The sequence below is a fragment of the Leptonychotes weddellii genome, chromosome 2, assembly GCF_054177405.1.
Source record: "Leptonychotes weddellii isolate Sample4059 chromosome 2, ASM5417740v2, whole genome shotgun sequence".
In the NCBI taxonomy this organism is placed as follows: domain Eukaryota; kingdom Metazoa; phylum Chordata; class Mammalia; order Carnivora; family Phocidae; genus Leptonychotes; species Leptonychotes weddellii.
Window position 1 is genome coordinate 31959186 of NC_138370.1, and position 26646 is coordinate 31985831.

Consider the following 26646-nt stretch of genomic DNA (forward strand, 5'->3'; position numbering starts at 1 on the left):
TGATTCAGTGGTGGGCCCCCCTGGCAGGCACTTGGTTGGTGCTCAGTCATTATTTGACTGAGTTGCAGAGCACCCATACGCCTTTTTTTCTAATGAATTTTTTTTTTACAACATACAAGGCTCTACTGGGGGCCATCTTCCGTTTTACAAACAGGGAAGCCATGGTGAATACCCGGTTGTTTCTGCATGGGACAGAATCCTTTCTTGCAGTTCTTGTTTTTGTTTTGTTTTGTTTTGTTTTTAAAAGTGGAAACCAGCGTGCCACTGGTCTGAACATGTAAAATGACAGGACATTAGTGACTGTCAGGCGGACAGACTTCTGTCCCTCCTCCGCGGGGCAGTTCCAAAGCCTTTCCTGACCAGGCTGTGGGCTCCTTGGCTGTCTGAACAGCCCGTGGTCCCACTGTGGCAGGTGGGAGAAAAGAGGTGCCCTTCGCTGGCCTTCTCCCAGGCTTCCGGCTGGAGGTCTGGACCCAGGACTTGGGGAGGGCTCCCCTCTCACACAGAGCCTGCCTCTCCCCATGCTGCTATCTGTTCCTGGTGGAACTGGCTGCCCGCAGCCATGTTCTCTGTAGCGTACATGATGTAGGCTAATGCAAGAAAGACCTCACACAGGCTGTGGAGGTTAATAACTCTACAAGTTTAGACTAGAAACAAGAAAAAAGGATCTTACCCCTCTGAGTTGCCTGTGCTACCAAGCTGCCCATCCCAACCATTTGGGAGACTTAATTCCGATTTCCAGTGTCTCCGCCTGACACCCCCTCCCCCGCCAGGCGACTGTGATCCTGAAACTGTGCTTTTGAAATAGCTCTGGGCCATGCGGCTGCACAGCCTCAGCTGGTGCCTGGTCGAGGGTGGCTTTTCTGAGAGAGAAGCTACAGATTCCGAGTGAGGGCCGCCCGTGCTCCTCAGACCCTGCGAATATGACTTGGTCACCCCCTAATGATGGGAACTTATGAGGAAGAAAACCTGCAGCAGATGATTTCTTATTTACTGCCAGGCGTGACAAAGGCATTCACTTTCGGGAATCCCAGGAGGGCAAACTGAAAAGACTTTAGCAATTGTTTGATCCATTCCCCCATTTGACAGATGAGAAAACTGAGGCCAGCTTGGTGACCAGCCTCATGAAGTGTTAGGAACTAGTGAGGAACGGCAATTTTCTCAAAAGTTCTTGAACTTTGAATGACATTGAGTGCAGGGGCCAGACACCTTCACAGGGAGGGACTGGGGGGGGTCCCCTGTTAGTGTATACTGTGGGTTCAACCATGCACCCTGGGGGAGTGTGGTGCCCCCCTCCACCATCTTGGACTTGCTCCCATCTCATGGTAATCCTTAGGAGACAGAAATCTGTCTTACTAACCCCAGCGGTTTGGTGGGCTTCTCCCAGGATGGGTGGTCTGATGAAGGGGCTGTCCAGGTTTCCAGGAAGGGGACACCTCCCCACACACACACCAGGCGGCGGGGGGGGGCGGGATGCAGGCCTCCCTGCTGACTGATCCCACCCCCGGACTCCTTCAGGCCCCAACCCAGGCTTCACTCTTGCCCCAGCACCTCAAATTGCCCCAGGCCAAGCCAGGAAGGAGAGATGGAGCCCTGTGCCGTGAGTCCATTTCTTTATTAATTTTGACATTTGTTCAGCTGGTGTAGCGAGAATGGTCTATACATCAGAGTGGGGTGGGGGGATTCTCTCCCGATAACAGAGCATTTGGGAGAGAGCCAAGAAGAGAGTCATTTTCATAACAATTAAAAAAATCAGGGTAATTCCAAAACTTCTAAAAAGCATCTAATGTGCAGACTGCAGCATTCTCTAGGCATCGTGTGGAGACCCCAAACTCCTCCCCTACCAGCTCCTACTAGCAACTGGAGCGCGCAGCCATGCGGCCAAGGGCCTGGGGCCGCCGGGCCAAGCAGCCATGCCAGACGCAGCGGAGGGTGCCAAAGCAGAGCCTGGAGCCGCCGGGCCCACGCGGGGCTCCACGAGGGGCTACAGGGGAGGGGGGGCGGCGGCGGCCTGAGGGGGACGGCGCGGGGTCGAGGAGGGGAGGCGGGCCCTGCGCCTGTCCCCCCGGGCTGGCCGGCCCGCCGCGCTCCTCCCACCCCCGGCCGAGCCCGCCGGCTCCCGCGGTGGCCCCGGCGCCCGGCCCGACGCGGAGGAGCGCGGCGCTCGGGCGCCCAGGCGCGGGGGCCGGGGCCGCGCCTCCCGGGACGCAGCGCTGGGCGCCGGCTTGGCCTCCGGCGCCCGGGCCTGCCCCTCGGAAAGCCGAGCGCCCGCCGCCCGGTCGGAGCGGTCGGAGCGGTCGGAGCGGAGCGCCTCGGTTGGCCGCGGGCGCGTGGGGCCTGCGGCCTCCGCCGGGAGACGTGTGCGCTGGTGACGGGCACCAGGGCCGCGGGGGCTCGGTCGTGAGGGAGCCTCTGTGCTACTTGGAAGGTCGGATGTGTCTGAGGCCGCCTCAGGAGCGGCAGGGAGGAAGGTGACAGGACGTCCGCTAACAAAGGCCCTCGCGAGCGAGCAGAGCCTGCCAGTCTCTCTCCCGGCCCTAGAGGGCGCCCGCCGGGGCCGGGCGGGGCGGATTGTGCTGATTCGGGCCTCGCTCCGCCGGAGGCTCCGGTGTCGCTTTAAGGCTCTTCCCTGGTGGCACCGAGGCGAGGAACAGCCCGCTGTCGGTCTCCTTCCTGCTCTGCCCGAGGGCCTGGCCCAGGAGGCGCTCCTTCCCAGCCCGGGGCCTCCCGGGGGCCGGCTGCGCTCTCCTCCCCCTGCGCCTGTGGTCAGGAGTGGGCCCCTCGCCCGCCTCTCCCAGTGGGGCAGAGGGGCTTGGTCAGAGTGGGGGCACTGAGGCTGTCCGGCCTAGGCCCCCCATCCTGTGGGCTGCCTGGACTTAGAGCACCAAGTTGGCTCTGGGAGACCTTTTTTTGGGGGGGGTGGCTGACTTCTAAGAACTGGCAGATACATTCACTAGCCCTAGCCCTACTCCCTTCCTCTTTCACTGAAAGACAGGCTGTAGCTCCTTCTCCCGCAGCCTGGAGAAGTCCTCAGGAGCTGAGCTGTTAGTGCTTTGTACATACTGCTAAAGTGTTTCTATCGGTTTGCATAGTATTTATTGTTTTTCATATACACAAGGCTGATTACTGTACAGTTTACACTTTGAACACAGACTATGATATAAGTGCTTGAAGATATAGGAAACCTCTTCTCTATTGAACATGCTGGTGCAATCCTGGGACAGCCACCGGCCCGCCCCCAGCTGAGAAAGAACCCCCTTTCAGAGGGGGTACTGGCTCCCTTTGAGGCCTACAGCTGAGCCTGGGGGGGGCGGTCCTCGCCTCAGATTCTTAAGTCCCTAACACAAGGAACCCCGAATGCACTCTCAAGGTAATGATTTTCCATTGGAAGATGATTAATACTGAAATTGGCAGAGAGAGAGAGAGAGAGAGAGAACATAAAAAAATTCCAGTTTGTCCATAGGAGATTCTATACAGCTTTGGACGTCACAGTAAAATCTGTGTGTATACTGAGGAGAGGGGAGAGGTGCTTGTGTGTGTGTGTGTGTGTGTGTGTGTGTGTGTGCGCACGCGCGCACACGCCTATGCGCGTGTCCTGAATGTCATGTAGAACATTCTGGGAGGAGCGGCCCCCTGGGGAGTGGGATGGGATGGCACAAATGGAATGGAGGCCTGTGTCGGTGGGGAAGACTGGCAGATGAGGACATGGCATTAAGGTGCCGAACTGATTTGGTGCCTAGTTTTCTGTCTTTTTTTTTTTTTTTTCTTTCCAGGAAGCCCACATGGATTTCCTACAGATGAGGTTGAAAAAAAAGTACCCTGTAACAAGTCAAAATTAAAATGCTTTTACAAAATATACCATCCCCAAGCACAAAAGAGCCCTTGTTCACATTCGCATTCCGCGCTCTCTCGCGCTGGTTTTCTATCCCCCTCTCTCTCTCCCCAACCCCCTTCTCGAGGCATTTGTCCTGATTCCCGACAGAGATCCGTGGTCGCTAGAGGCAGGATTGAGGACTGTAGGTCATGCGTCTACAGTCAGTCGTTCATGCGAATAGAAGACCAAAGGAAGTCCCTTACAGAGATCATGCCGTTAGCCTGGAGGAACAGATGCACCATTCCGGAGCCCTCCGCTCCAGCGCTCCTCCCGTGTGCATGGCAGAGTATGTGGAGTTCAAGGGTTGGGTGTCGAGGTATGATCCTGAGGGACACAAAGAGAGAAGGAGTTACTTAGGATCTAAAGGGGCAACTCCCAGCAAAAAACCCAACTACTGAGTTTTGTGCTGGCTGCTGAGGCAGGGTCTCATCCAGGAAAAGCAGCCTCCCTAAGCCAGGCAAGGAGGTGAAAGACCCTGAGCTCAGAGCTCCCTGACCTTCCTGAACTGCCAGCCATCCTTCTCCCTCTCCCCAGCCCAGAGGCTGCCTCTCAGGGGTGGTTGCCCAAGCCTGCGTGGGTCCCCTGCCCAAGTGGATGAGCTCGCCAGAAAACCCTCCTGTGTGTGCTCTGTGCCTCAGAGAGGAGGCAGGACGCTCCCACGCCTGCGGTCCCCTGGGGAGAAATTCCCTTGAGTAGATCCTTGGACCTAGGAAGGGGGCCAAGTTCATAAGCCAGGGCTTGTGCTAGAAGGCAGCAGTGCCCTCCACTTTCTCAGTTCAGTTCAGCCAACACGCACTGATGTCTCTCAGTGCCAGCCCTGGGGACCCAGAGATGGAGCACACATGATCACAGACAGCCTCAGGAGCTTGGGACCTCAGGCGACAGCCGTCCCTCTTTGGCTCTGGTCTACAAGCTCTTACTGTCAAGTTCCTCTGGCTCCTCTCCCCACGCCCTGGGGGTGGACAGCCTCTGCGGTGGCAAAGAGATCTCTTTTTTTAAAGAGATCTTTGGAAAAAAAATGGGTGCATTCTCCCCAGGACATCGTGTATCTTTGGCTGGAGAAGAGCAGCTTTGCCTGCAGAGTGAAGTCCACTTCCTGCAGCTTGGGGTTCACAGGGAGACACCGCTCCTGCCATGTCTTGGTGCCTCGTCCCCCTCCTCCTCCCTGGGGCGAGAACTCTGTGTTTCCGGGACTAGCCACTCAGGATTCTGTCTGCAGGAACTTGGGATGGATGGCGGGGGAAGGAGCACACTTAAATAAAGAGGAGCTGACAGTCTCCTGGGCGGCGTAGGAAGTGACACGGAAAGGCAGAGACTCATTCTGCGGCGGAGCTGTCCCCAGACAAGGAGCTGTCCTGGGCCCTACAGGTGACATGGTTACGGAGGAAGCTGGAGGGGGTCAAGGGGAACTCAACTCTGAGTGGTCCTCCAGGGGTGGGAGGGCCGGGCTAGGTCCCTCGCCAGAGGCTGCCACACAGCCAAACACAGGCCTTCTGCTGCTGTCACCCTGGAGGGCAAGACTCTTTCGTCACTGCCTGAGCTTCTCTGTCAGCCAAGCTGGCTTCCCCCAAGCCTTCCGAACACACGGTGCGCACCAGCTTCCTGCCTTGTTTACGGCCCTCCCCTCATGGATGCCGTCCTGTCCCCTCTCTGCGGAAGCTCTGCTCACCACCCTCAAGACCTCTCCTCCAGGAAGCCTCCCTGATAACCCCAGCTCCTCGTCATTTCTCTCCTCTCAGCTCTGGAAGCTTCCCACTCCCCTCACCACCTTTCACTGAGAGTGATCACAGGGCATAGTGGGTAAGAGCAGGAACTCTGAAGCCAGCCGGGTTGCCTGAGTTCATATTCTGTCTCTGCCGATTTCCCTGGTCCCATTACTTGCACTCTCTGTGACTCAGTTTCCTCTGCTATTAAACGAGGGCAATAACAGGCTGCACCTCATTAGATGGTGGTGATGTTTCAAAGAGCTTCCGGGTGCTCGGGACAGTGTATGTGGATGTACACTCTGACTGGGCTCTCTTCCCTGTCTCACACCTGCGGCATCTCCCCGGCTGGAGCAGAAACACTCTGAGGGCCAGGGCCCGGCCTTACCCTTCCCAGGGGTCTGCCCCCCACTCAGGGCTAAGCACGCCTCGAACAAGAGACCTCGTCAAAGTTTGAGCCTGGGGAAAACAGCCGACCACCTTCCACTTTTCTGCCCAGACACAGCGCAGAGGAGAGAGGTCAAGGCTTAGAGATCATTCTACGGTGACCACTTTGGTTAAGCTGAGACTCCGGGAGGAGCAGAGATGGGTCTCGTGGGAGCACCCAGCAGTGGCAGGGGTAGGACTGGAAGGCAGGTCTCCTGGCTGTGTCCTGGACCCTTCCACTGCCCTGCACCTCTTGTCCCAAGAGAAAGGTCTCACCCTATAAAGAATGGGGACAAGTGGCGGTCCTGCTCCGTGCCTGTCCTGCCCCATCCCTCCGGGCGGTACCTCCTGTTCCCACCCTGCCCAGTGTCTGTGGCCCTCTCCCCTCTCCCTCAGCCCCAGACTCGCACGCCTGCAATGGCTGGCGAGTAGGGTGGCCTGGAACTTAAAACAGCAACATAAAACATGACCCCCTTGCCTCCCTGCCCCTTCCCAGGGAGATGACTAATTGCTTAGCTTTTAAACTTACTAAAACAGCCCATTGTTGGAGCTAACACAAGCTCTGAGAACCACAGTGTCTGAATGGAAAGCGTCTCTTCAAAAGGAAAACAAGGAAAAGCTGCAGCCTCGTTGTGCCGCGGCTTCCCTGAAAGTTCCAGAAGCCAGAGCCACGGCGATGCAGAGAGATGCCAAGACCAGCGCCTGCCCAGGCTGCGGGTAGCCCAGCAGACGTCGGGGCTGCCCCTGCCAACGCCCTCCAGCTGCCCGCTCCACGCCGCTGCTCCCGCACAGCGCACACCCCAAGTCTTGGACCCACCTCCTGGGGCCCGGAGCAAAACCCACCAGTTGCTCCCGTCACCAGCCATCAGGCCCTGAATAAACAGCAGTATGGTAGCGTCTCAAACACCAGAAAGCACCCTTCCCCCCACTTGCCAGGCCTTAGATACAGAGTCCTTCCCAAGGTGGGGGTGACTGGGGGGGAATCGATGGGTGAGGGGGCCTAGTCACTCCTCACCTGGGGTGGGGGCATTCTGCCATCTTTGAGCAAACTTCTAACCTTCATTCCTTGCAGCCCGCTTTTTAAATACCAAGTGTACAACTTGCTATCAAGTCCACGTCCCCTCTAGGAGGTTTAGAAGGAAAACCAAAATTGGTCAGAAGAACTCACTCTTCAATACACATAAAAATCACATGAGGAGCTTGAGGCAGAATCCCGAGGTCCAGAATTTTAATTCAGTGGGGCAGGGGCTGGGAATCTGCATTTTAACCCGACTCTCAGGTGACACTTGGAGAAATAGCGGGTGGGAATCGAACAATGTATACAGCCTTTCACAAACACGCCCCATCCATCCCGAAAACCATCCTACAGGGCAAGGGCGTGATGCGGCTGAGATTTCATGGTTAAGGAACCCGAGGCGTGGCGGGGTCGGCCGACCTGCCCCTGGTCAAGCTAGGATGGGCGCTGACTGAGCACAGCTGTCCTGCCCTCCTCACCACAGCCTGCCCAGGGACCACGACTATTTCTAAACCTCTCGAAAGAATGGAAGGGACCGTCTGCAATCTCCCTCCGGGGGACGGAAGCTCAGGGCAAGTGACTAGTGCAAGGCCACACCACCTGGAACAGGAGGCCAGGCCTTGCATCTAGATTCCCAAGCCCCAGCTTTGACTCTCTCTGAAACCGACACAGTAAACTCTCAACATTCGCAGTGGTCATGTTCGAGAGAGTTGCCAACACTGCACACTGCTCTCAAGGAAAATGCCCAGTTAGGTTCCTGTGAGCCTCCGTTCAACACATCTTTGTCAAACAATGAATACACAACCTTGTCTCACGTGTGTTTCTGTAGAAGGACACCTTATTTAATACTGCTGATCCCGTAACTCCCCACGGACTGTGTCCTGACTCATGGCCAGTGACTCTTATCTAACACATGTATTTGTCCCCGTGGGGCACATCCCAGCCTTCTTGCTCTTAGGAACTCGAGACAGCACTTGGGCACTAGGCTAGGGAGCCATTTTAAACAGCAAAATCAACAAAAAGCACAAAAATGCAAACAACGGGGCACTGAACACAGATTTTTCACCATCGTGTGTGTGTGTGTGTGTCTGTGAATGACCACGAAAGCACTGTGTGTGTGTGGGTTTGGGGGTTAACAAAATTTTAGCCAGGGGGCAAATTTGCAAGTGTGGAACCTGGGAATACTGACGGCCGGCTGTACGGGCTTGCGAGTGGGTGGCAGGAAGTGCTGAGAGGATCAGAGGGCCGCCGGCCCCTCAGGATCTGCTCTGCGGTCTTTGTCCTGTTGTGCGGGTGCAGCAAGGCAGGCTGCCCGCCAGGCCCTTCGGGACCGGGCAGGAGCCTGTTCCACACTGCCTCCCTCACCACTGTCCCCACCGCCTACTTCCCTGGCCTTTTCTTGGCAGAGGCCCCGGCACCGTGCTGGAGCCGGGCTGCCCGGTGCTCCCCACACCCATGCTCAGTGGTCTGGAACCCTATCTCCTTTGGGGGCTTCAGCCACCTTGCAGAACATCCACAGAAATTTAAAAAAAAAAATTTCCAGGTTCCTGCCTTCCTCCCAGCCTGGCTTCTGGGCTGCCTCTTTCCTGTTCATCGAAGGAACCCGAGCCAAACAGAAGCGGAGATGAAGAGCCCCTGCCGCTGCTGATCCTTAAGAAAGAATCAGGCAGAAGAGGGCATTTTTCCTTCTCCTCCCTGCTCCTTCAAATTGTTTGCACCTTTGGATTCTTTCCAGGACTCACCCCAGCTAATCTAAACCAGCAGCCTGGTGGCACCCTTGGCAATGCCGGGGTTAATACTGTGACCTCCTTAAGCTGCTGAGGAGTCAGGTCTAATTTTATCCTATAACTGGATCCGCAGTCCTTTTTTTTTTTTTTTTGCCCGGTGCTGAGGTATGTTGGGAAGCCCAGAGCCAGCACTTCTGGTGGCTTGGGAGGCAGGGGCCCTGCTTTTTGCTGAATGCAGAAAGCCGGAGCCTGCTTTCCTCTTGGCCCAGGGCCAGGCCCTGGGGGGGGGGAGGGGCTGAAATGCCAAGAACCGGATTAGCGCTATGCTGGGGCCACCATGCTTCCTCGCTTCCCGCCGACTCCCACCCCGATGCATCCTGTACTGAGCTGCCCCGAGCTGGGCACAGCGAACGGCCTCGGGGCAGCTCAGTACAGGATCCCTCAGGGAGGACGGAGGTCAGAGCTGGCCGCCGGAGCCCCCAGCACTGCTCGGGCCTGCTGGAGAGCCTTCGCTGCGGCATCTTCACGGCCCTCCCCGCAAATCTGTGTGTGTGTCTGTGAATGACCACGCAAATCCCCGCACACCCCTGCTCCTCAGCCACACGGCCCTCATGCTCCCGCACGCATGCACCAAGCCTCGACAGCCCTCCTAACTTGCGGGGAGGACGCCATTCGCCCCTCGGGCCTGTTCACTTCACCCTTTCCTAGAAAGCAACGGAGTGACCTGTCTCCAGAAGCACCGAGGAGTACAGGCGCCTTGGGTTGCTCAGGACTTTCGGAGGGTTCCAGGCTCAAGAGACAGTGCTGTTCTATGTCTCTCACTGCTGTTCTAAGTCTCTCACTGCTGTTCTAAGTCTCTCACGGCTGGAGCTCTGCCGGGGGACTTGCGTTGAAATGGCCCAGCCTAGACAGACTCTCCTGTGCTCCCTTAGGCCTGTCCCCACCATCCTCCCTCCCCATCGCTTGGCTTTCAGGATAATATCATCACCGAGATTTACTGAGTATTTTCACTCATCAAAGCATTTTCTCAAATTTGTATTTTTGCGCCCCTGGGGAGGTCAATCAGCAGATATTGTTGGCTGTTTTCTTGAGGAGGAAATCGAGACTCAGAGTGACAGTTAGCAGGCTGGGAAACAATCTGTGCCTCGAGGCCACGGCACCCCTGTTCCTCCTGCATCATGCTGCGGGTGGCGGAGCGGGGGGCTCCCCCGGACGAGGGGGAGACGCGAGGAAGTGAGCAGCCATTCCCAGCACCAGCCACTCCTCAAGCACCAGGCCATGCAGAAAGGATGCAGAAAGACGGCGTTACCTCCAAAGAGGCCATTCGAGGGGAGGGGCTAGAGATCACTGCTTCCCCCTTTTTAGGCTGGCCCGCTTCACTATCTGAGCCCCCTTCCTGCTCTCTGTCATCTCCGGCTGCAGGCTACTCCCTCGCAGCTCCACCTGGAGAGAGCAGCAGAGACAGAAGGTAGGACGGATCACAGAGAGACAAGAGATAGGCACGAGAAAGCATGGAGGCCATGGAAACGCTGCCTGCCAGAGGGCATGGAGGCACAGGGGCGAGACAGGTGGGAGGGAGTGTGGTGCTGCCCGAAGCCCAGAGTGGGTGGGTGCACAGGTGAGCAGCCCATAGAGGTGCTGAGCGCCCCGAGGCGCGGGAGCCTCGGGAGCCTCCAGGAGGCTGCAGCCTCCGCAGTACCTGCGCGTGTCTCATAAAGGAATCAACATCAGCTTCCATCTCACTGCGGTCCTCCAGGGGCCCCTCAGCAATCACCTCCTCGTGCTCCTGGGCGTCAGTGGCACCGGATGAGTCTATCTGCCGAACGACTTTGCGAATGATCTGGAAAAGAGAAGGAGGGGACAAAGGGCCCGTGAAGCCACGGAGACGGAGGCTGGGAAGAGCAGGTCCCCTGACAATGAGATCTGGGGGAGAGGCAGCCTTTGTCCTAAGGCGCCCTTCCTCCAGTGGCCAAGAGCAGGGGCTGGTCTCCCGCACCCCCCCTCCCCCACACCACCCCATCACGTGGAAAACAAGCTCTGTGCAGCCTCAGGGGGGCTAGAATTCGCAGCCGGTCCATCAATAGCCAGGGTTTTTGCCTCTTGATATTGTTGGAAGGTCCTGCTATCTTCCCCACACCGTGAGCTGCTGAGGGCAGAACAGCTCCTTTTCATCTATAGGGATTCCAGGCAAGTGTGTTCTCTTATTCCCTCACCCAAATATTCCAGCCCTGTCTATTCTGTGCCTACCACGTCCTGGGACCGAGAGATGAAAACACAAGACACCGTCCCTGCCTGCATGAGGCACACTTTGCAAGAGGCAAGATGGACACCTGAGGGGTCTTGCTTCAATTTACTGGGAGCAGCACCACAGAGGGAGCACATACAAGGTCCCCCCTTTGCCCCTTCTTCTCTCTTCTGCCCAGACCTAGCATGGTGCCCAATACTTGACAGGCAAAATCAGGTCTAGTGAATTAAAAGCTGCGACCAATTCAATGCATTTCCACAGCCTTTTTGCTGTTGGAGGCCCATGGGAGTTCGGGGACCACCACCCTGCTGTCTTACAGCAGTTTCCAGGGCTAGACATCACTGGGCTAGGTTTGGGCTGTTCCACGGAGCCTGGTCCTTCTGGAACAAAGTAGCAGGAGCTGAATTCAGGCGGAATCAGGTAAAGTGGTTATGAGGAATGTCAGGCTGGACCTCAGATGACCAGAGCTCCCGGCACCTGAACCAGCCCGCCCGAGCCATGCTGACCCTCTGTTAGGGCAGCAGTGAGAAGCAAGGAGGCGAGTCCAGCACCTTTTAGCTTCTAGCCCCGCTGCCTCTCCCCAGCTCAGGGGCACTCTGTGCACCCACCTTCTTGGTGACAATGTTGCCCTGCTCATCTGTGAATTGTTCCTCTGTCACCTGCTCCCCTGGAATATTCTGAAACTCACTCCCCTAGAATTGTAGAAAAGGAGAAAACTCAAGATTAATATGTGGGTGGCCTGGGCATAAGGTGGAGGATGAGGGAATTAAAGAGCACAGCCAACAGCCACAGTCGGACAAATCCCCACCACGGCAGGAAACTCCAACTCAGCAAGTAGCAGCGGCCAAACCCAGGGCTCCGAGCATGAGAGGTGCGCCTGGGGGCCGCGGGGCCTGAAGACGGGATGGAGCCCCACGCTTGCAAGAGCCTTGTGTGCCTGATCCCTCACCAGCACCGGGGAGCAGGCAAAACAGGGGCGGTCACGCAAGTGTTACAAAGGAGGCCCTGAGAGAGGAAGCGAGGCACCTAATTTATCTCTCGACAGCCCTTTGCAGCGTGAAAGCCCTTCCACAGCCACCGGCGTCCTGAGTGTGACCTGCCCGCTTCCTGAAGCCGGCTGGGGACAGGGGCAGGCCAAGAACGGGCCTCCCAAGTCCCAAAGCTGAGCTGCCCGCGCCGCCGCAGTGTGGCGGTCCCAGTGGGCTCCACAGCCTCCGGCTCCGGCTCCTGACTCGGGGTCCCGTCCCTTCCCCCAGCTGCTGCCCACGCACATGGCGGTGCTGTGCCCTCAGCCGCGTCTCCTGCCTGGCGGTTACCTTCAGGAAAACCCGACGCCGGACCACCCTGGTAGAGATGGTCTCCTCGTCGTCACTCACGCCCTCGCTCTCCCCCAGCTCCTTGTCCAGCTCCTGGTGGATACGTTTCAGCACAAAGCACAGGGAGCCCTTGACAATGTGCATCACGTTCTGACAGCTGACCAGAAAGAAGCCCAGGAGCACTAGGGTGACCAGGAGCTGGGTGATGAAAGTCCACATCCTCACCTCCTCAGCAGCTGGGCCCTCTGGGGACTAGCGGGGCCAGGGCTCCGGCCGCTGTGGGGGTCCAACCTCTCATTCTCCTCTCAGACTCCCGCGTGCCCCTGGGACCCCTTGCATTCTCTCTCCGCAGGAGACTGGATGGCCCCTCACTAGAACTGCCCGCTGAGTGCCCTCCTGCCGAGCAGCCCCAGGCTCTGCCCTCCCGCCTGGGTGACATCAGGCTTCGATAATTTTAGCTCCCCAAACCAGCTGCTGGGGCTGTCCAACTGGGCTAGAAGGGAGCGGGCAGGTGCGCGTGTCCTGGGTACTGAAAGCGCATGTCAAAGTCACTCTGTGGGTGACGGGCGCCCCGCCCCGTCCTCTTGCCCCGCCCCCACCCAGGCCTGCCTGGCCCCATGCGCACTAGAAGCAGTTCTGTCCAGGGAAGTGTTCTCTTTCCGGGACTCCAGGAAATAAGGTGTCCGGAGAATGTGGCCACTTGTGTGTTTCTCTGGGCGGTTACTGCTGTGGTCAAAATGGAGCTCACCCCCACCCACAGGGATGGGACCGGCTACTACCCTGGAGGGAGAGTTAAGGGTTTACTTCAAAAATAGCCCTGGGATGAGTGATTTGCTCAGGCCTAATCAAATTAGCTCAGCGGGGGTCCAGCACAGCTGGGGGGGCCACCGGGAAGCCCGTGCAATTCCCGTCAGCCCTGAGGGCCCTCGGCATGCACCCCCCCTTCCCCGGGCCCAGCAACCCTAAACATAAGCGTGTAACTGGTGTGTCTATTTAAGGCCTGTCCTCAAAGGCTCTTCCCAGGCTGGGCCGTCAGCGCCCACGAGCAGGAACCACGCGCTTGAGGCTCGCCTTTGCAGAGCTGATTCACAAACGCAGGCGTGGCGGCTGTGGCCCACAGGAATATCACTTTCCGGATCAGGCTGTGCCGCTCTGAGTAACAGTCCACATGGCAGAGGGAACAAAGATCTGGGGCACAGCCCAGCGACTTGCAGTTCACCCACCGCGGGGGCCAGGGAACTCTGGGTGCCTTCTCTGGGAAACAGGGACGGACTGAGGTGCTCCCCCTACCCCATCCAGCGAGGAGCGCCGGGGTCGGGGTACCTTCATGATGAAGAGTCAGCGCAGGCCCTCACGCCCGGAGTACTGCTCCGTAGGCACTGTGCTGTGTGTACTCCACGTCCGAACTCTGTGAAGCCTTCCAACAGCCCTACCATGCAGGTTCTATGACTTCTCCATTTTACACAAAGACAATGGACGCACAGAGTCAAAGAGTAAGTAAGTGAAAGGGTCCGATTTCAAGCTCCCGTCACTACACAGCACTGCCTCGTTTCCACAAGGAAGCACCTGGAGAAATAAAAGTCCACCGCACATGCAAAGGAGCTGGGCGCCGGCGAGCATTCGGTTTGGGCCCAGCCAAGGGGAGCCCAACCTCACATATTTCCAACTGGGGCCTCAGAGAAGAATGTCGTACAGTCATTTCAGGCTTGCCTCCCTAGCCCCAAATTATAGGGCATCTTTCTCTCTCTCCGTCAATGTTTTCAGAGATCCACCGGAAATACTAGTCAATGAGGGCTCTGCAAACCCTTGCCCCCTGGGGTCCCGTCAGATGATTAGGACGACAGCTCATCTATGCCATCTAATCCTGTCCTGGACCTGAAAGGCGGTAGGCCTGGTGGCCCTGCACTCTCACTCACTCTGACTGGGAAGCAGGAGATCCGGACTCTCCTGGCCCTCACACTGCATCGCTGTGTGACCCTGGAGAAGCCCTCAGCCTCTCTGGGGCCTCAGCTTCCTCATTTATAAACAAGGCAGTTGGACCCTATGACCTAGAAGGTTTCTCCTGTGACCCCCTGGAGTGCTCCTGCTTTCTCCCCAGTCCTCCCCTCACCAAAGGCTAGCTGCGGAGGGGCCAGGGATAGGAAGGCTCCTGGCATCCTTCTCTTTCCCCAGGAATCAGGAATCAGACCCAGTTAAGAGCACCTGTGCTCTCGGCCAAGTGCTTGCTATTAGGAGTACAAGTGCCAAAGAGGAGCCTGCTGGCCAAGAATGCATGGGGTGGTCTGGGGTTAAAAACGGACACAGCTGCCTGTCCTGTCTGAGGCACATCCTGGGAGGGAAGCAGTCTACATAAAACCTTACTGGATTCCGGGGCGCCTGGGTGGCTCAGTCGGTTAAGCGTCTGCCTTCGGCTCAGGTCATGATCCCAGGGTCCTGGGATCGAGCCCCACATCGGGCTCCCTGCTCCGCAGGAAGCCTGCTTCTCCCTCTCCCACTCCCCCTGCTTGTGTTCCCTCTCTCGCTGTGTCTCTCTCTGTCAAATAAATAAATAAAATCTTAAAAAAAAAAAAAAAAAAAAACCTTACTGGATTCCTAGCAGTTCTTTGCAGACGGCAGCCCAGGACTGTTGTGGAGCTAACCTAGTCATGGGGGCCCCAACGTGCCTGCTAGGGCTCAGGTTCAGGTAGGGCAGAGGGAAGAGAAAGTGGCAGAAGGCGGGCGTGGGGGGGAGACGAAAAGCTCTCGGATGAGGATGAACCATAAGAAACCAAATGAGATGCAGAACACATTGTTTATGCACACACTAAAAATATACAGGCATGGAACAGCGATGCATACATTAAAAAGGCACACCTTAATGAGATGTCTGGGATTTGTTTCAAAAAAATATGTTGGGGGGAGAAAAGAGAGGGGTAGGTATCGATGAAACAGGATTGACCATAATTGGGCAACTGAGGTGCCTAGGTGGTGTGTGCACGGAAATTAATACGCTATTCTGTCTGTTTTTGTATTTGTTTGCGATTTTTCATAATAAAAAAATATTCCCCAGACACATTAAAATGGAGATCTATGGGAATGGGAATGGGGAGTGAAGGTAAAGCGAACAGATGAAGGAAGTACAGCAGGGCAAACCCGGCGTGGGGAGGGAGGTCTGAGGGAGGCAGGGACGGCAGGTGGGGAGTGAGGCGGGGTACCTCTCCTGGTCCACCTGCTGAACCCCACCCAGAGAATCGCAGCATTCCCAAGCCAGTGAACCTTGGCAATAACCCATGCACTCCTCGTTTCCTGGTGAGCAAACCAAGGTGCTGAGAAGCGAGTGGCTTGTCCGTGGCCATGCAGACCACGGTAGGACCAGAGTTAGCCTAACACCCAGGTCTCTCTGCTCTACGCCCTTCCTAAAACACAACGGAAAAAGAAAACAAACAAAGACCGCGGCTTTGCAATCAGCCAGACCTAACTCCAAAGCCCACCTCGGATCCTGTGACCGTGGGCAACCTGCCCAACCATCCGCTGCCACATGGGAGTAACAGCTGAGAGCCAAGGGAGCGTGAGCATGACAACCACACAGGCCCTGCCTGGGATACTCGGCGGCTCCGGGGGGCTCCGGGAATGTTAGCTCCTCCCTTCCCTCAGCAGAGACCATGACTTTGTATCCTTACTGCTAGAGAAAGTGAGTCCCCGCCATAATTTCTAAAGAAAGGAAGCAGGCTCGGCCTGGGGCTCGCCTGAAGGAGAAGCCGCCCTCCGCCTCAGGCCCTTCCAGCGCGCTGTGGACATCGGCAGGTCCCTCTGTGCGCGCCCTCACCTCTGCCATCCGGGAGAAAGTGCTCCGAGCCTCCTGCACCCACGCTTGGTGGCTTTGTCGTCTCCGTTCCCTGCTCTCAGCTTCTGGCGGCTCTTCCCGAACGTGCTCAGTTGCAGACACCAGAACCTTCTCATACTCCTGAGAACCACTGGGCTCCAGCTCTTGGATGGTGGTGACCGTACTCTGGAAGGAGTGTGGGCCTTGGCTGACCTCCTCTGGCCAGGAACCTTGGGCAGCATCTTGCAGGTACGAGACAATGGAGCCTTCCTCATCCCAGTCCTGCAGTCTGGGGTCCAGGAAGAGAGAAAGGACACCGGGTCATCCTTCAGTCTCTGGCTGCTCAGATACCCTCCCCCTCCAGAGCTGGAGGGATGGGCCTCCGTGAACAAATCCCACAGCCGGCACACAGCTGCCTGTCCTGTCCAGAGAGGCCCAGATGGTCTGTCCGTGCTGTCCAGGTGGAAAGGGCCATAGGGACCAGTACCACTGGCCCCATCCCTTTAAGTGGACGCCTCTCCACCCTGGGTTCCTGAGGCACTTGGCTCACCCAGATGAGCGTCACCCAGGTCTCCACGCCCATCACCTCACCGCCTCCCCTCCAGCCCTCCGGGCCACCTGCCCTCCACAGTCCTTATCCCAGCACTCGTCCAATAAGGTGGCTACTCTCTCCCCTGGAAACACGCTCTTCTATGGCTTCCAAGACACCACATTTGCCTGATTTCCCCGCACCCTCTCTGGCTACCACTTCTCGGTGTCCTTTGTTGGTTTCTCCTAATTTCTCTGACTCCTGAACATGGGAGCACCCCAGGGCTCCGTTCTCAGACCTCACCTCTACCTACACCCACAGTAAGCTCATTCGGTCCACGGCTTCACACCACGTCTGTGTGTTCTGCGTGCCCCGGTGTGCACACAGCATCTCTTCCTTGACCTACAGATGTGTAGACCCAACTGCCTCCTGCACATCTCTGCTTTGGGGGTCTAATAGGCATCTCGGGGATAGCACAGTCAAGTCCACACTCATGACCTTCTCCCCAGCCTGTCCCGCCCAGTCTTCCCCACACTGCAGTATAGTATCTTCGTCCTTCCAGTGGACAGATCGAGGGTACCAGTAAGCTCTGATGTCTCTCGGTCTCTCACACTCCACGTCTTGTTTGTTCAGTGAACCTTCTGGTTCAGCTTTCAAGTATATATCCTGAGCACAATCACTTCTGGCCACCAGCACTGCTACCATCTTGGTCCATACCAGCAGCAATGCTTGCCTCCTGGCTCATCTCCCTGCCTCGAGCCCCAGCCATGTCAGGCTGCTCTCAAGGCAACTGCCACATCTCCTCACTCCTCTGCTCAAAACCCTCTGGGGGCTCCCCATTCCACCCAGTAAATGCCAAAGTCTTTCGTCTTTCTAGAGCCTCAAGGCCTGACATGTCTGGCCCCATTACCTCCCTCAATCACTCTGCTGTGATCAGTGACCTTCTCACTGTTCCTCGACTGTGCCTACTGCAAGGCCTTTGTGCTGGCTGGGCCTTCTGCTGGATATGTGCCCTTGGTATTCACATGGCTCACCCCTCAATTCCTTCTGCTCTTTACTCCAACGTTGCGGTCTCAGGCTTCCCTCATTTCGGCCATCTCCTCTCCACACACATACATACGACCTATCTCCCCACTTTTATTTTCCTTTTTTAGCACCATCACCTAACTTTTCCCTTTTCTTCTGGGGGGGGGGTGGTGGAGAGGGGCAGAGGGAGGAGGGAGAGAATCTCAAGCAGGCTCTGTGCCCAGCATGGAGCCCAACATGGGGCTTGATCTTACAACCCTGAGATCGTGACCTGAGCCAAAATCAAGAGTAGAATGCTTACCAACTGAGCCACTCAGGGGCTCACTTCTCCCTTTTAATTACTTTCCATTTCATTGGCTTTATCTCATTTATTGTCCGTTTCCCCGCTAGAACATAAACTTCTTGCAGATGGAGGCTTTTGTCTGTTCTGTTCAATGCCACATTCCCTGCACCTAGGTATGGTCCACAGGTGCCTGGCACACAGTAGGCGCTCCATACATACTGTTGGGGGAGTGACCGAAATTCACCTGTGCCCACTGGAAGGCTTACCGCGGTCAGAGACCCAAACTGTACCACACCGAGGCCTAGCACCGGGCCTTCCGGTTCCCCACTGCGAGGCCAGGCTCCTCGCGGTGCAGCGGCCGGGCCAGCATGCAGTGTGCGCAATGCGCACCCAGTCAGTGCTGCTCAGTGACTGGCTGTCCCAGGTTGTTGGGGGGTGGCCTCGGCCACAGGGATGCCACCCACCGTTTCACTCTGAATCCCCACGGACCCTGTCCATCCAACTCTCACTGCTCATCAAAGGATTCGTTTGGGAAACGAAAATGAAACGACATAAATCCTTGCTGTCTCATCTTGTAAATGGTCTTCTTTCCCTCCGCCTAGGGTATTCGGGCCACACTGGATGGACCCCAGGGAAGGGCCCAGTCAGCCTGGGGTTCTGAGAGGGCCAGAGGAGCCAGGGGCATGGGAAGAGAAAATGAGAACAGGTTGCCCGAGGCCTGGCCAGACCTGAGCCACGCGGGTATGGTGGGTGTGCACAGCCTTCAGGGGGCACATGGACCATCTCCTTGCTTTAGGGAAACTTTAGGAAGCAATTTCGGGGGAAAGGGCCACTGCGGCTCAGCTTCTATGGCAGTCCCGGGAAGCCAAAGTGGTCCCCCGCACTCCACCCAGCCCCAGCCACGGAGGTGAGTCGGGCCTGAGGCCCAAGACCCTCAGCATCTGCCCCCACGGCTTCCTGGTGCAGGCCCAGGAGCAGCCCAGGAGAGCACCAATCTCTCCACAGTGGAAAGCTCTGCCCTGCGCCTACTAAGCCCACCAGCCTCACACTTTCAACAGGGTAAAGCAGAAGGGCACCATTATCAGCTCCGTCACACGCAGGCTGTGTGACTGCCTGAGTCACTCCCCTGGGCCGTGGTGCCTCTGGGTTTCTAAATATGGTCCTCCCCAATAAGCACCCAATAATGACAGGGGCCCAGAGCACCTACCCTCAGCTGCACTCGAGAGAGGTGGCTGGCCCGAGCCTTATAATCTCTCTCCTCATGCCCTCCTCTGTGCCAACAGCCCCCCCACCAGCCTCTCTCCGGCTGGCCACACCCGGGGGGCATCTCGGGCCAAGACTGGCCTTTGCAGATCACGGCTCCACACCCACAGGACAGAGGCCTGAGCGACGGCTCCTGGGCACCTACCAATTCCCTCTATGCTCCCCGTCAGCCACAATGTCCCCTGAAGCCTGGGAAGACGGATCCTGCCCCGGCAGCCCAGCCCTTACCTGCCCTGGCGCGGCTCCACCGCCCGACTCCCGCCGGGGGACTCTGGGATGCGGGCTTGCGCCCTCTGCTGGCCTGAAACAAGAGACACTTCATTCTCTGAGTCCCGCCCTGCACCTGTGGAGTCCTCCTGCCTCTCGTGACCTGGCAGCTTCTCTTCTGACCTCTGACCTTCTTCCTGGTCAAGCAAATCGATAAGGCCATTTATGGCATCTGAATCCACTGTGTCGTCCTCCACGAGGTCCAGAGAGCCCAGCGTGGGGCCCTGGGGTCCCTCAGAGAGCACCCCCTCCGGCTTCCACTCATGGCCGGTGGTGTCCAAGTCCTCAGCTTTGCTGCACTCCAGAGAGGAGTCCTCAGCAGTGACCAGAGAGGGTGTGAGGCCCGCGGACCACACCTGCATGTCAGACATCTCCAGCATGGCGTCATGCTCCGTGGCCGCCAAGGGGATGGTGTCTATGACGGCCACCTCGTTCCAGTACTGGTCTGCACGCAGCGGAGAGGGAAGCGCGTAGTGCAGGGAGGCAGGGGACAGCAGCTCGTCCTGCAGCGAGGAGTAACCTGGATGGGCAGACAGAGGGCAACATGCTCCAGAAGCGATTTCTGTCACACACGCTTACGTGCAAATCCACGCACACGCACACGCACACGCACACACAGGCACGGCCATAGATATGCATGCACATTCCGGGTAGGGAGGCTTTCCAAGCTCAGTGTCCAATGCTCAGGCCTGTGGCCGCTGCCCAGAGCACGGGCGCAGGAAAAACAAGGCTCTGGGGTGGGCAGGGGACAGCCAGGAAGTGGGGGCGGAGAACAGGGCTCCTTTGCTGAAATGGCAAAGAGAAGAGACTGGAATTCTTTCTTATCCAGTTCGAGCGCTAGATCAAGAAGCCTTGCTCCGAAGGAGCTGTGCTCCAATCTGTCTCCAACCAGATGAAAGCCCACTTCTTGATGTCTGGGCAGAAAGAAATGTTGCTCTCTCTTTGCTCAAAACATCCCTTTAGCACAGTCCTTGGGGTAACCAGCCAGGGATGTCCCTTCAAGGGAGGGAACAGCCCCCACCCAAATCTGGGGCCAGTAACCAAGCTGCCTTGGAGGGGCCTGATGGGGTACACTGAACACCCACCCTCCGTGTGGTGGTCAAATGGGAAACCACTTGGTTCCAGATGAAGTCACTTTTCCTCAAGTTGCAGACTGGTTCTGGAAACTCTGAATGATCTAAAGTGGCATGAGTGAGCGTCCTAAGGGTTCAGAATAGGGGGCCAGGTCAGAGGGCAGCAGGAGGTACCAGGGCCATCGCGGCTGTGTCAGTGCTCTGCCCGGAAGCTCCTGGCCCGCAGGCCCTGCCGGCCCCAGGTCAGCGGTGAGCTGGTGGGACTGCGGCCCGTGAGCTCAGGCCCCCACGTGCCTGGCCCTGTGGTCACTGTGGCCTGTTCACACATCTGTCCCTTGAGACTGGCTCAGATACGCGTCCCTGCTAGTCTTCTGCCCGGCTCTGGCATGGGCTCCCTCATGTTCAGAAGTGACTCGGAGCCTGAGTGAGGGGCACGTGTAAGTGCATGAGGAATCTGAGGGCGAGCCGAATGGGCAGTGTTCCGTCAGTTGGCTCCTCCGCTCTCCTCTAGCCAGGAGTGGGGGTCCGTGGATAGGGGAAAGAGGGCCTCTGACTCCCCTTCAGAGCTTGTGCCAATCTGTGGGTGGGAGAAGGGACCGGAAGACCAGCTTCTCCATTCGGCTCAGCTTAGCTGGGGAACCGGGGCCTAAAGACCCAGTAGCGCCAAAACAGGACCCCTGGGTACGGGCGAGGCCGCCCCTACAGTCTCTAGGGACCTTCCCGTGCCCAGAGAAGCCCCTCACCTAACATCCACACTCTTCGTCCCGCCATTCACCAGCGCCCCCCCGCCCCCCGCATCCAGCTCTTCCCCGGGCTTGGCCTTTCTCCCACAGAGATGGACCCTTCCTCATCCCCAGGCTGGACACAGCTCCGGCTCTCTCACTGCTTCTCTACTGGAGACGAAGCTATCTGTGGCTATCTTCATTCACTTACTTGTTCAACCCAAAGATACTAACTGAGGGCCACTTACATGCCGGGGACTGTGCTAGAGGGTTGAGGATTACAAACACACCAATGTGCGCAAACAAGACAGGTTCTCCTCACCCTCTGTTTTCTTGACGTTTTCCCAGCGACTTCGGCTCACCTCGTTTCCCCCCCGTCTTTGAACCCGTCCTGTGTTCCCTTGCTAAGCTGGTTCGTGGGACAGTACACTCTTTGAAGGCAGGGATGGTGTCTCCCTCTCCCTCCCACTTTCCTAGAACAGGATTGGGACTCCATAGGCCCTGGTGACTACTGCAGAACTCTCCAGATGCGTGAGGAGGACTTGTGTCCCAGGTGCCAGAAACCATGCTGTATGATTGACATACACCCTCTCTTCATCATCCCAGGAGAGTTTTCTTCCTGACTGATCTCTATAAGTCTCTGTGGTTCCGGAGCCCACGATGAGAAGTGGGAGGAAGAGACCATCAGGTGCTGGGTGGCTGGAAGGGTAGCACTGTGCTTGCAGACTAACAGCTCTGGCCAAACGAGGAGGAACAAAGAAGAGGTGGGAGAGTGGGAGAAATGAGTGGGCCAAATCTTCCTGTGTTAAATCCAAATCACTGTATGTGGAACCTCGACCTAAGGAATTGGGAAACCAAGGTCAATGGCCTTCAAACCCTCCATGGAAATCTCTCCGGAATATATGTGAGCAGAACATTTGAGAGTCAAGTGATTATTTTTCTTATCCCCCCCCCCTTTTTTTTTTAAAGATTTTATTCCTTTACTTGAGAGAGAGAGCACATGAGCAGGGGGTGGGGGGACAGAGGGAGAGGGAGAAGCAGGCTCCTCGCTGAGCAGGGAGCCCGACTCGGGGCTCGATCCCAGAACCCTAGGATCATGACCTGAGCTGAAGGCAGATGCTTAACCGACTGAAACACCTAAGCACCCCTCTTCTTATTCTTGAAGGCATTATTATATTGTTTCCATGACTAATTAAGCATCTATTTTGTAAAAAAAAAAAAACAAAAAAACACAACCTAATATGTTATTTTTAGTTGTCACAACAACCCTACAAGGAAAGCAATATTTCTCCTACTCTATAGATTAGCAAACTAGAGGTTCAGGAACTGGCTCAGGGCACACAGTAAGAGTGGTCTTGTCACTAGATTTTGCCATTAGTATCTTTTAAAATTGCTTTATTGAAGTATAGTTGACATACAGTAAGTGCACATATTTTCAAGTAGCTAATTGGATAAGTTCCAAGAAACCATCACCACAACGAAAAGAGGGATATTCATCGCCCTTGAAAGGTGTCCTCACATTTCTTTGCAATCCTTCCTTCTGCGTCCCCGTTCCCAGGTAACCACCGATCTGCTTCTGTCACCGTACATTAGGTTGGATTTCCCAGAACTTTCTATAAATGGACTTACACAGTGTATACTCTTTTCTGTCTAGTTTCTTTCACTGGGCCTAGTGATTTGGGTATCACCCATGCTGTTGAATTCATCGATGATTTATCCATTGTTACCACTGAGCTGTATTCCTTTAGGTGGATACATCACAGGTGGTTCATCCATTCACCTGTTAATGCACATGTGAGTTGCTTCCAGTTTGGGGCTGTTACAAATAAAGCTGCTTGTCCGTGTGAACATATGTTTTTTCTTTTGGGTACACACCTAGGAACCGAGTGGCTGGATCATAGGATAGGTGTATTTTAACTTCTCAAGAAGCAAAGTCTTTTCCAAATTTGGTGTCCCGTTTTACATTCGCACCAGCAGTGGATGAGAGGGCCAGTTCCTCCCTATCCTCATTGACACCTGGTATGATTGACCTTTTCCATTTTAGTCATTCTTACGGGGAGGTCGTGGGATCTCCTTGTAGTTTTAATTTGTATTTTCCTAATGACTAACAATGCTGAGCATCTTTTTATGTGTTTATTTGCCATCTGTATCTCTTCTAGGTTAACTGTCTGTTTAAATTTTCTGCTCTCCTAAAAATTGGACTGTTTGTTTTCTTCTTACTGAGTTTTGAGAGTTCTTTATATATTCTAGATACAAGTCTTATATCAGATGATTATTTCCAATATTTTCTCCCAATCTGTGGCTTAATTTTTCACTTTCTTAACAGTGTATTTTGAATAGCAAAAGTTTTTTAAATTTGATGAAGCCTGATTTATCATTTTTTACAGATTGCACTTTTAGTGTCGTAGCTAAGAAATCTTTGCCTTAACCAAGATTTCTAAGGTTTTCTTTTATGTTTCCTTCTAGAAGTTGTATAGTTTTATGTTTATTTCTAGAAGTTTTTATGTTAGGTTTTACACTTAAGCTGCCATCCACTTTGAGTTAATTTTTGTATGTGCTGATGCAAGGTATGAATGCAAGTTCATTTTTGCTTATGAAAATCCAATTATTCCAGCCCCACTTGTAAAAATTACCCTTTCTCCACCGAATTGCCTTTGCACTTTTGTTGAAAATCAGTTGTTCATATAGATGTGGTTCTATTTCTAGACTCCATTCTGTTCACTAATTTATCCATCTTTTGCTGTTGTTGCTGTTTTTTTTTTTTTAATCAGGAATGGATATTGGATTTGTCAAATACTTTTTCTGCATCTATTGTGATAATCATGTGGTTTTTCTTTTTTAGTTTGTTAATCTGATGGATTACATTGATTTATTTATTTCCATTCTTTTAAATTTATTAAGATGTGTTTTATGGCCCAGAATATGGTCTATCTTGGTGAATGTTCCATGTGAACTTGAGAAAAATGTGTATTCTGCTGCTGCTGGATGAAGTAGGCTATAGATGTCAGTCACATCCAGTTGATGATGGTCTTGTTGAGTTCAACTGTCCTCACCCATTTTCTGCCTACTGGGTCTGTCCATTTCTGACACAGGGGTGCTAGAGTTTCCAACTCCGATAGTGGATTCATCTGTTTCTCCTTGCAGTTCTCTCAGTTTTTGCCTCCCATAGTTTGATGCTCTGTTGTTAGGCACATACACGTTAAGGATTATTATGCCTTCTTGGAGAACTGACCTCTTTATCATTATGTAATGCCCCTCTTTATCCCTGATAACATTCTTTGCTTTGAGGTCTGCTCTGTCTGAAATTAATATAGTTTCTCATGTATTCTTTTGATTAGTGTTAGCATGGTATATTTTTGTCCATCCATTTACTTTTAATCTACATGTGTCTTTATATTTAAAATGGGTTTCATGTAGACAAGATGTGTTTTTGATGCATTCTGAGTCTTCTAATTGGTACGTTTAGACCATTGTCCCCCAAAGTGATTCTTGATATAGCTGGATTGATATCTATCCTATTTGTTACTGTTTTTTATTTGTTGCCCTTGTTCTTTGTTCCTATTTTTATCTTCTACTCTTTTTCTGCCTTTTGTGGTTTTAACTGAGCATTTTATATGATTCCATCCTTTCTCCTTTCTTAGCATATTAGTTATGCTTCTTTAAAATTTTATTTTTAGTGGTTGCCCTGGTGTTTGCAATATACACTTATACAGTCCACTTTCAAATAACACTACAGCACACGTAGTGTGAGTACCTTATAATAAAATAATCTTAATTCCTCCCTCCCGTTCCTTCTACCACTGCTGTGCATCACTCCTCATTCATTTCACTTACACGTAGCATATCTGTATGTGTGTGTGTGTACAGGCGTAAGACACATACACATAAGCAGACATAACTGAACACATTATTGCTATTATCATTTTGATAATAGTTGTAGATCAACTAAGAGTAAGAAAATGTAAGTTTTTATTTTATTTTCACTTAATCTTTCTTTGATGCTCTTCCTTACTTTATGTACATCCAGGTTCCTCACCCCTATTGTCTTCCTTCTCTCAAAAGAACTTATTTTAATACTTTTTGCAAGGCGGGTCTGCTGGCAACAAATTCCCTCAATTTTTGGTTGTCTGAGAAGTCTTTATTCCTTTTTCACTTTTGAAGTAGAAAATTTTAGAGGATAAGGAATTCCAGGTTGGTGTTTTTTCCTCTCAACACTTAAATATTTCACGTCACTTCCTTCTTGTCTGTAGGGCTGCTGAGAGGAGTCAGATGTAATGTTATCTTTGTTCCTCTATAGGTAAGGTGTTTTTCCCTCTGGTTTTTTAAATTTTTTTTTCAGGATTTTTTTCTTTATCTTTGACTTCCTGTGACTTGAAAATGATATGCCTAAGTGTAGTTTTTGGCATTTATCCTACTGTGTTCTCTGAGCTTTCTGAATTTGGGGGTTGGTGTCCAACATTAATTTGGGTAAATTCTCAGTCATTAGTTTTTTCAAATATTTCTTCTGTTCCTTTCTTTCTTCTCCATCTGGTATTGCCATTATGTGTATGTTACACCTTCTGTTGTCACTCCACACTCCTTGGGTATTCTATGCTTTTGGTCTTTGTTCTCTTTACTTTTTGGTTTTGGAGATTCCTGTTGACATATCCTCAAGCTCAGAGATTCTTTCCTCAGCCGTGTCCAGCATACTAGTAAGCCCATCAAAAGCGTTCTTCATTTATGCTAGTATTTCTTTCTGGTTCTTTCTTAGGATTTTCATCTCTCTGCTTATAATACCCACTGTTCCTACATAATGCCTATTTTATCCATTAGAACCCTTAGCATATTGATCATAGTTGTTTTAAATCCCCAGTCTGATAATTCCAACATCCCTTGCCATGACTGGTTCTAATGCTTGCTCTGTCTCTTCAAACTGTGCTTTTTGCCTTTTGGGATGCCTTATAAATTTTTCTTGATATCCAGATGTGATGTACTGAATAAAAGGAACTGCTGAGAATAGGCCTTTAGTCATGCACTGGTGAGGTGTGGGGGGAGGAAAAGCATTCTCTAGTCCTGTGATTAGGTCTCGGTCTTTTAGTGAGCCTCTATGCCTTTGGACTATGAGCTTCACAAGTATTAAGATTTTTTTCCCGCTACCTTAGGTGGAAAAAAAGGAGAGCTAGCATGGGCTGGAGTTGGATATTTTCCTTTCTCTCATGTGGATAATTTTTAAAATTTAAGAACGTTTCTCTTTTCCCATGTAGACATTGTCCACCCCTAAGTACTGCCTTACTAGGGTAGCATAATGCCCTGACTGTTGGGTTTTCTTTTCTTTTCTTTTTCTTTTTTTACTTTCTGTAATGCAAGTGCCTGACCTAAGCTTTAATTGCCCAGGT

The 26646-nt window shown here is 53.8% G+C and overlaps 1 protein-coding gene across 7 annotated transcripts in view; it reads right to left on the reverse strand.

Moving 5' to 3' along the window:
• Positions 1-1596: 1596 nt before the first annotated feature.
• The window catches only part of ANK1 (ankyrin 1), a 209754-nt gene continuing 184704 nt past the window's right edge, over positions 1597-26646 (reverse strand). For 2 of the 7 annotated variants that reach the window (XM_081809445.1, XM_081809454.1), the window contains exons 39-44: positions 19438-19996; positions 16112-16397; positions 11599-11682; positions 10520-10585; positions 10055-10188; positions 1597-4198 (exon numbers count right to left, since the gene is read on the reverse strand). In XM_081809445.1, coding sequence (XP_081665571.1) covers positions 10090-10188; positions 10520-10585; positions 11599-11682; positions 16112-16397; positions 19438-19996 — 1094 coding nt within the window. In that variant the 3' untranslated portion in view covers positions 1597-4198; positions 10055-10089. Of the gene's footprint in view, positions 4199-10054; positions 10189-10444; positions 10586-11598; positions 11683-12306; positions 12754-16111; positions 16398-19437; positions 19997-26646 lie in introns of those variants that run through there. The other 5 variants (XM_081809442.1, XM_081809450.1, XM_081809457.1 and 2 more) reach the window with 4 other exon arrangements.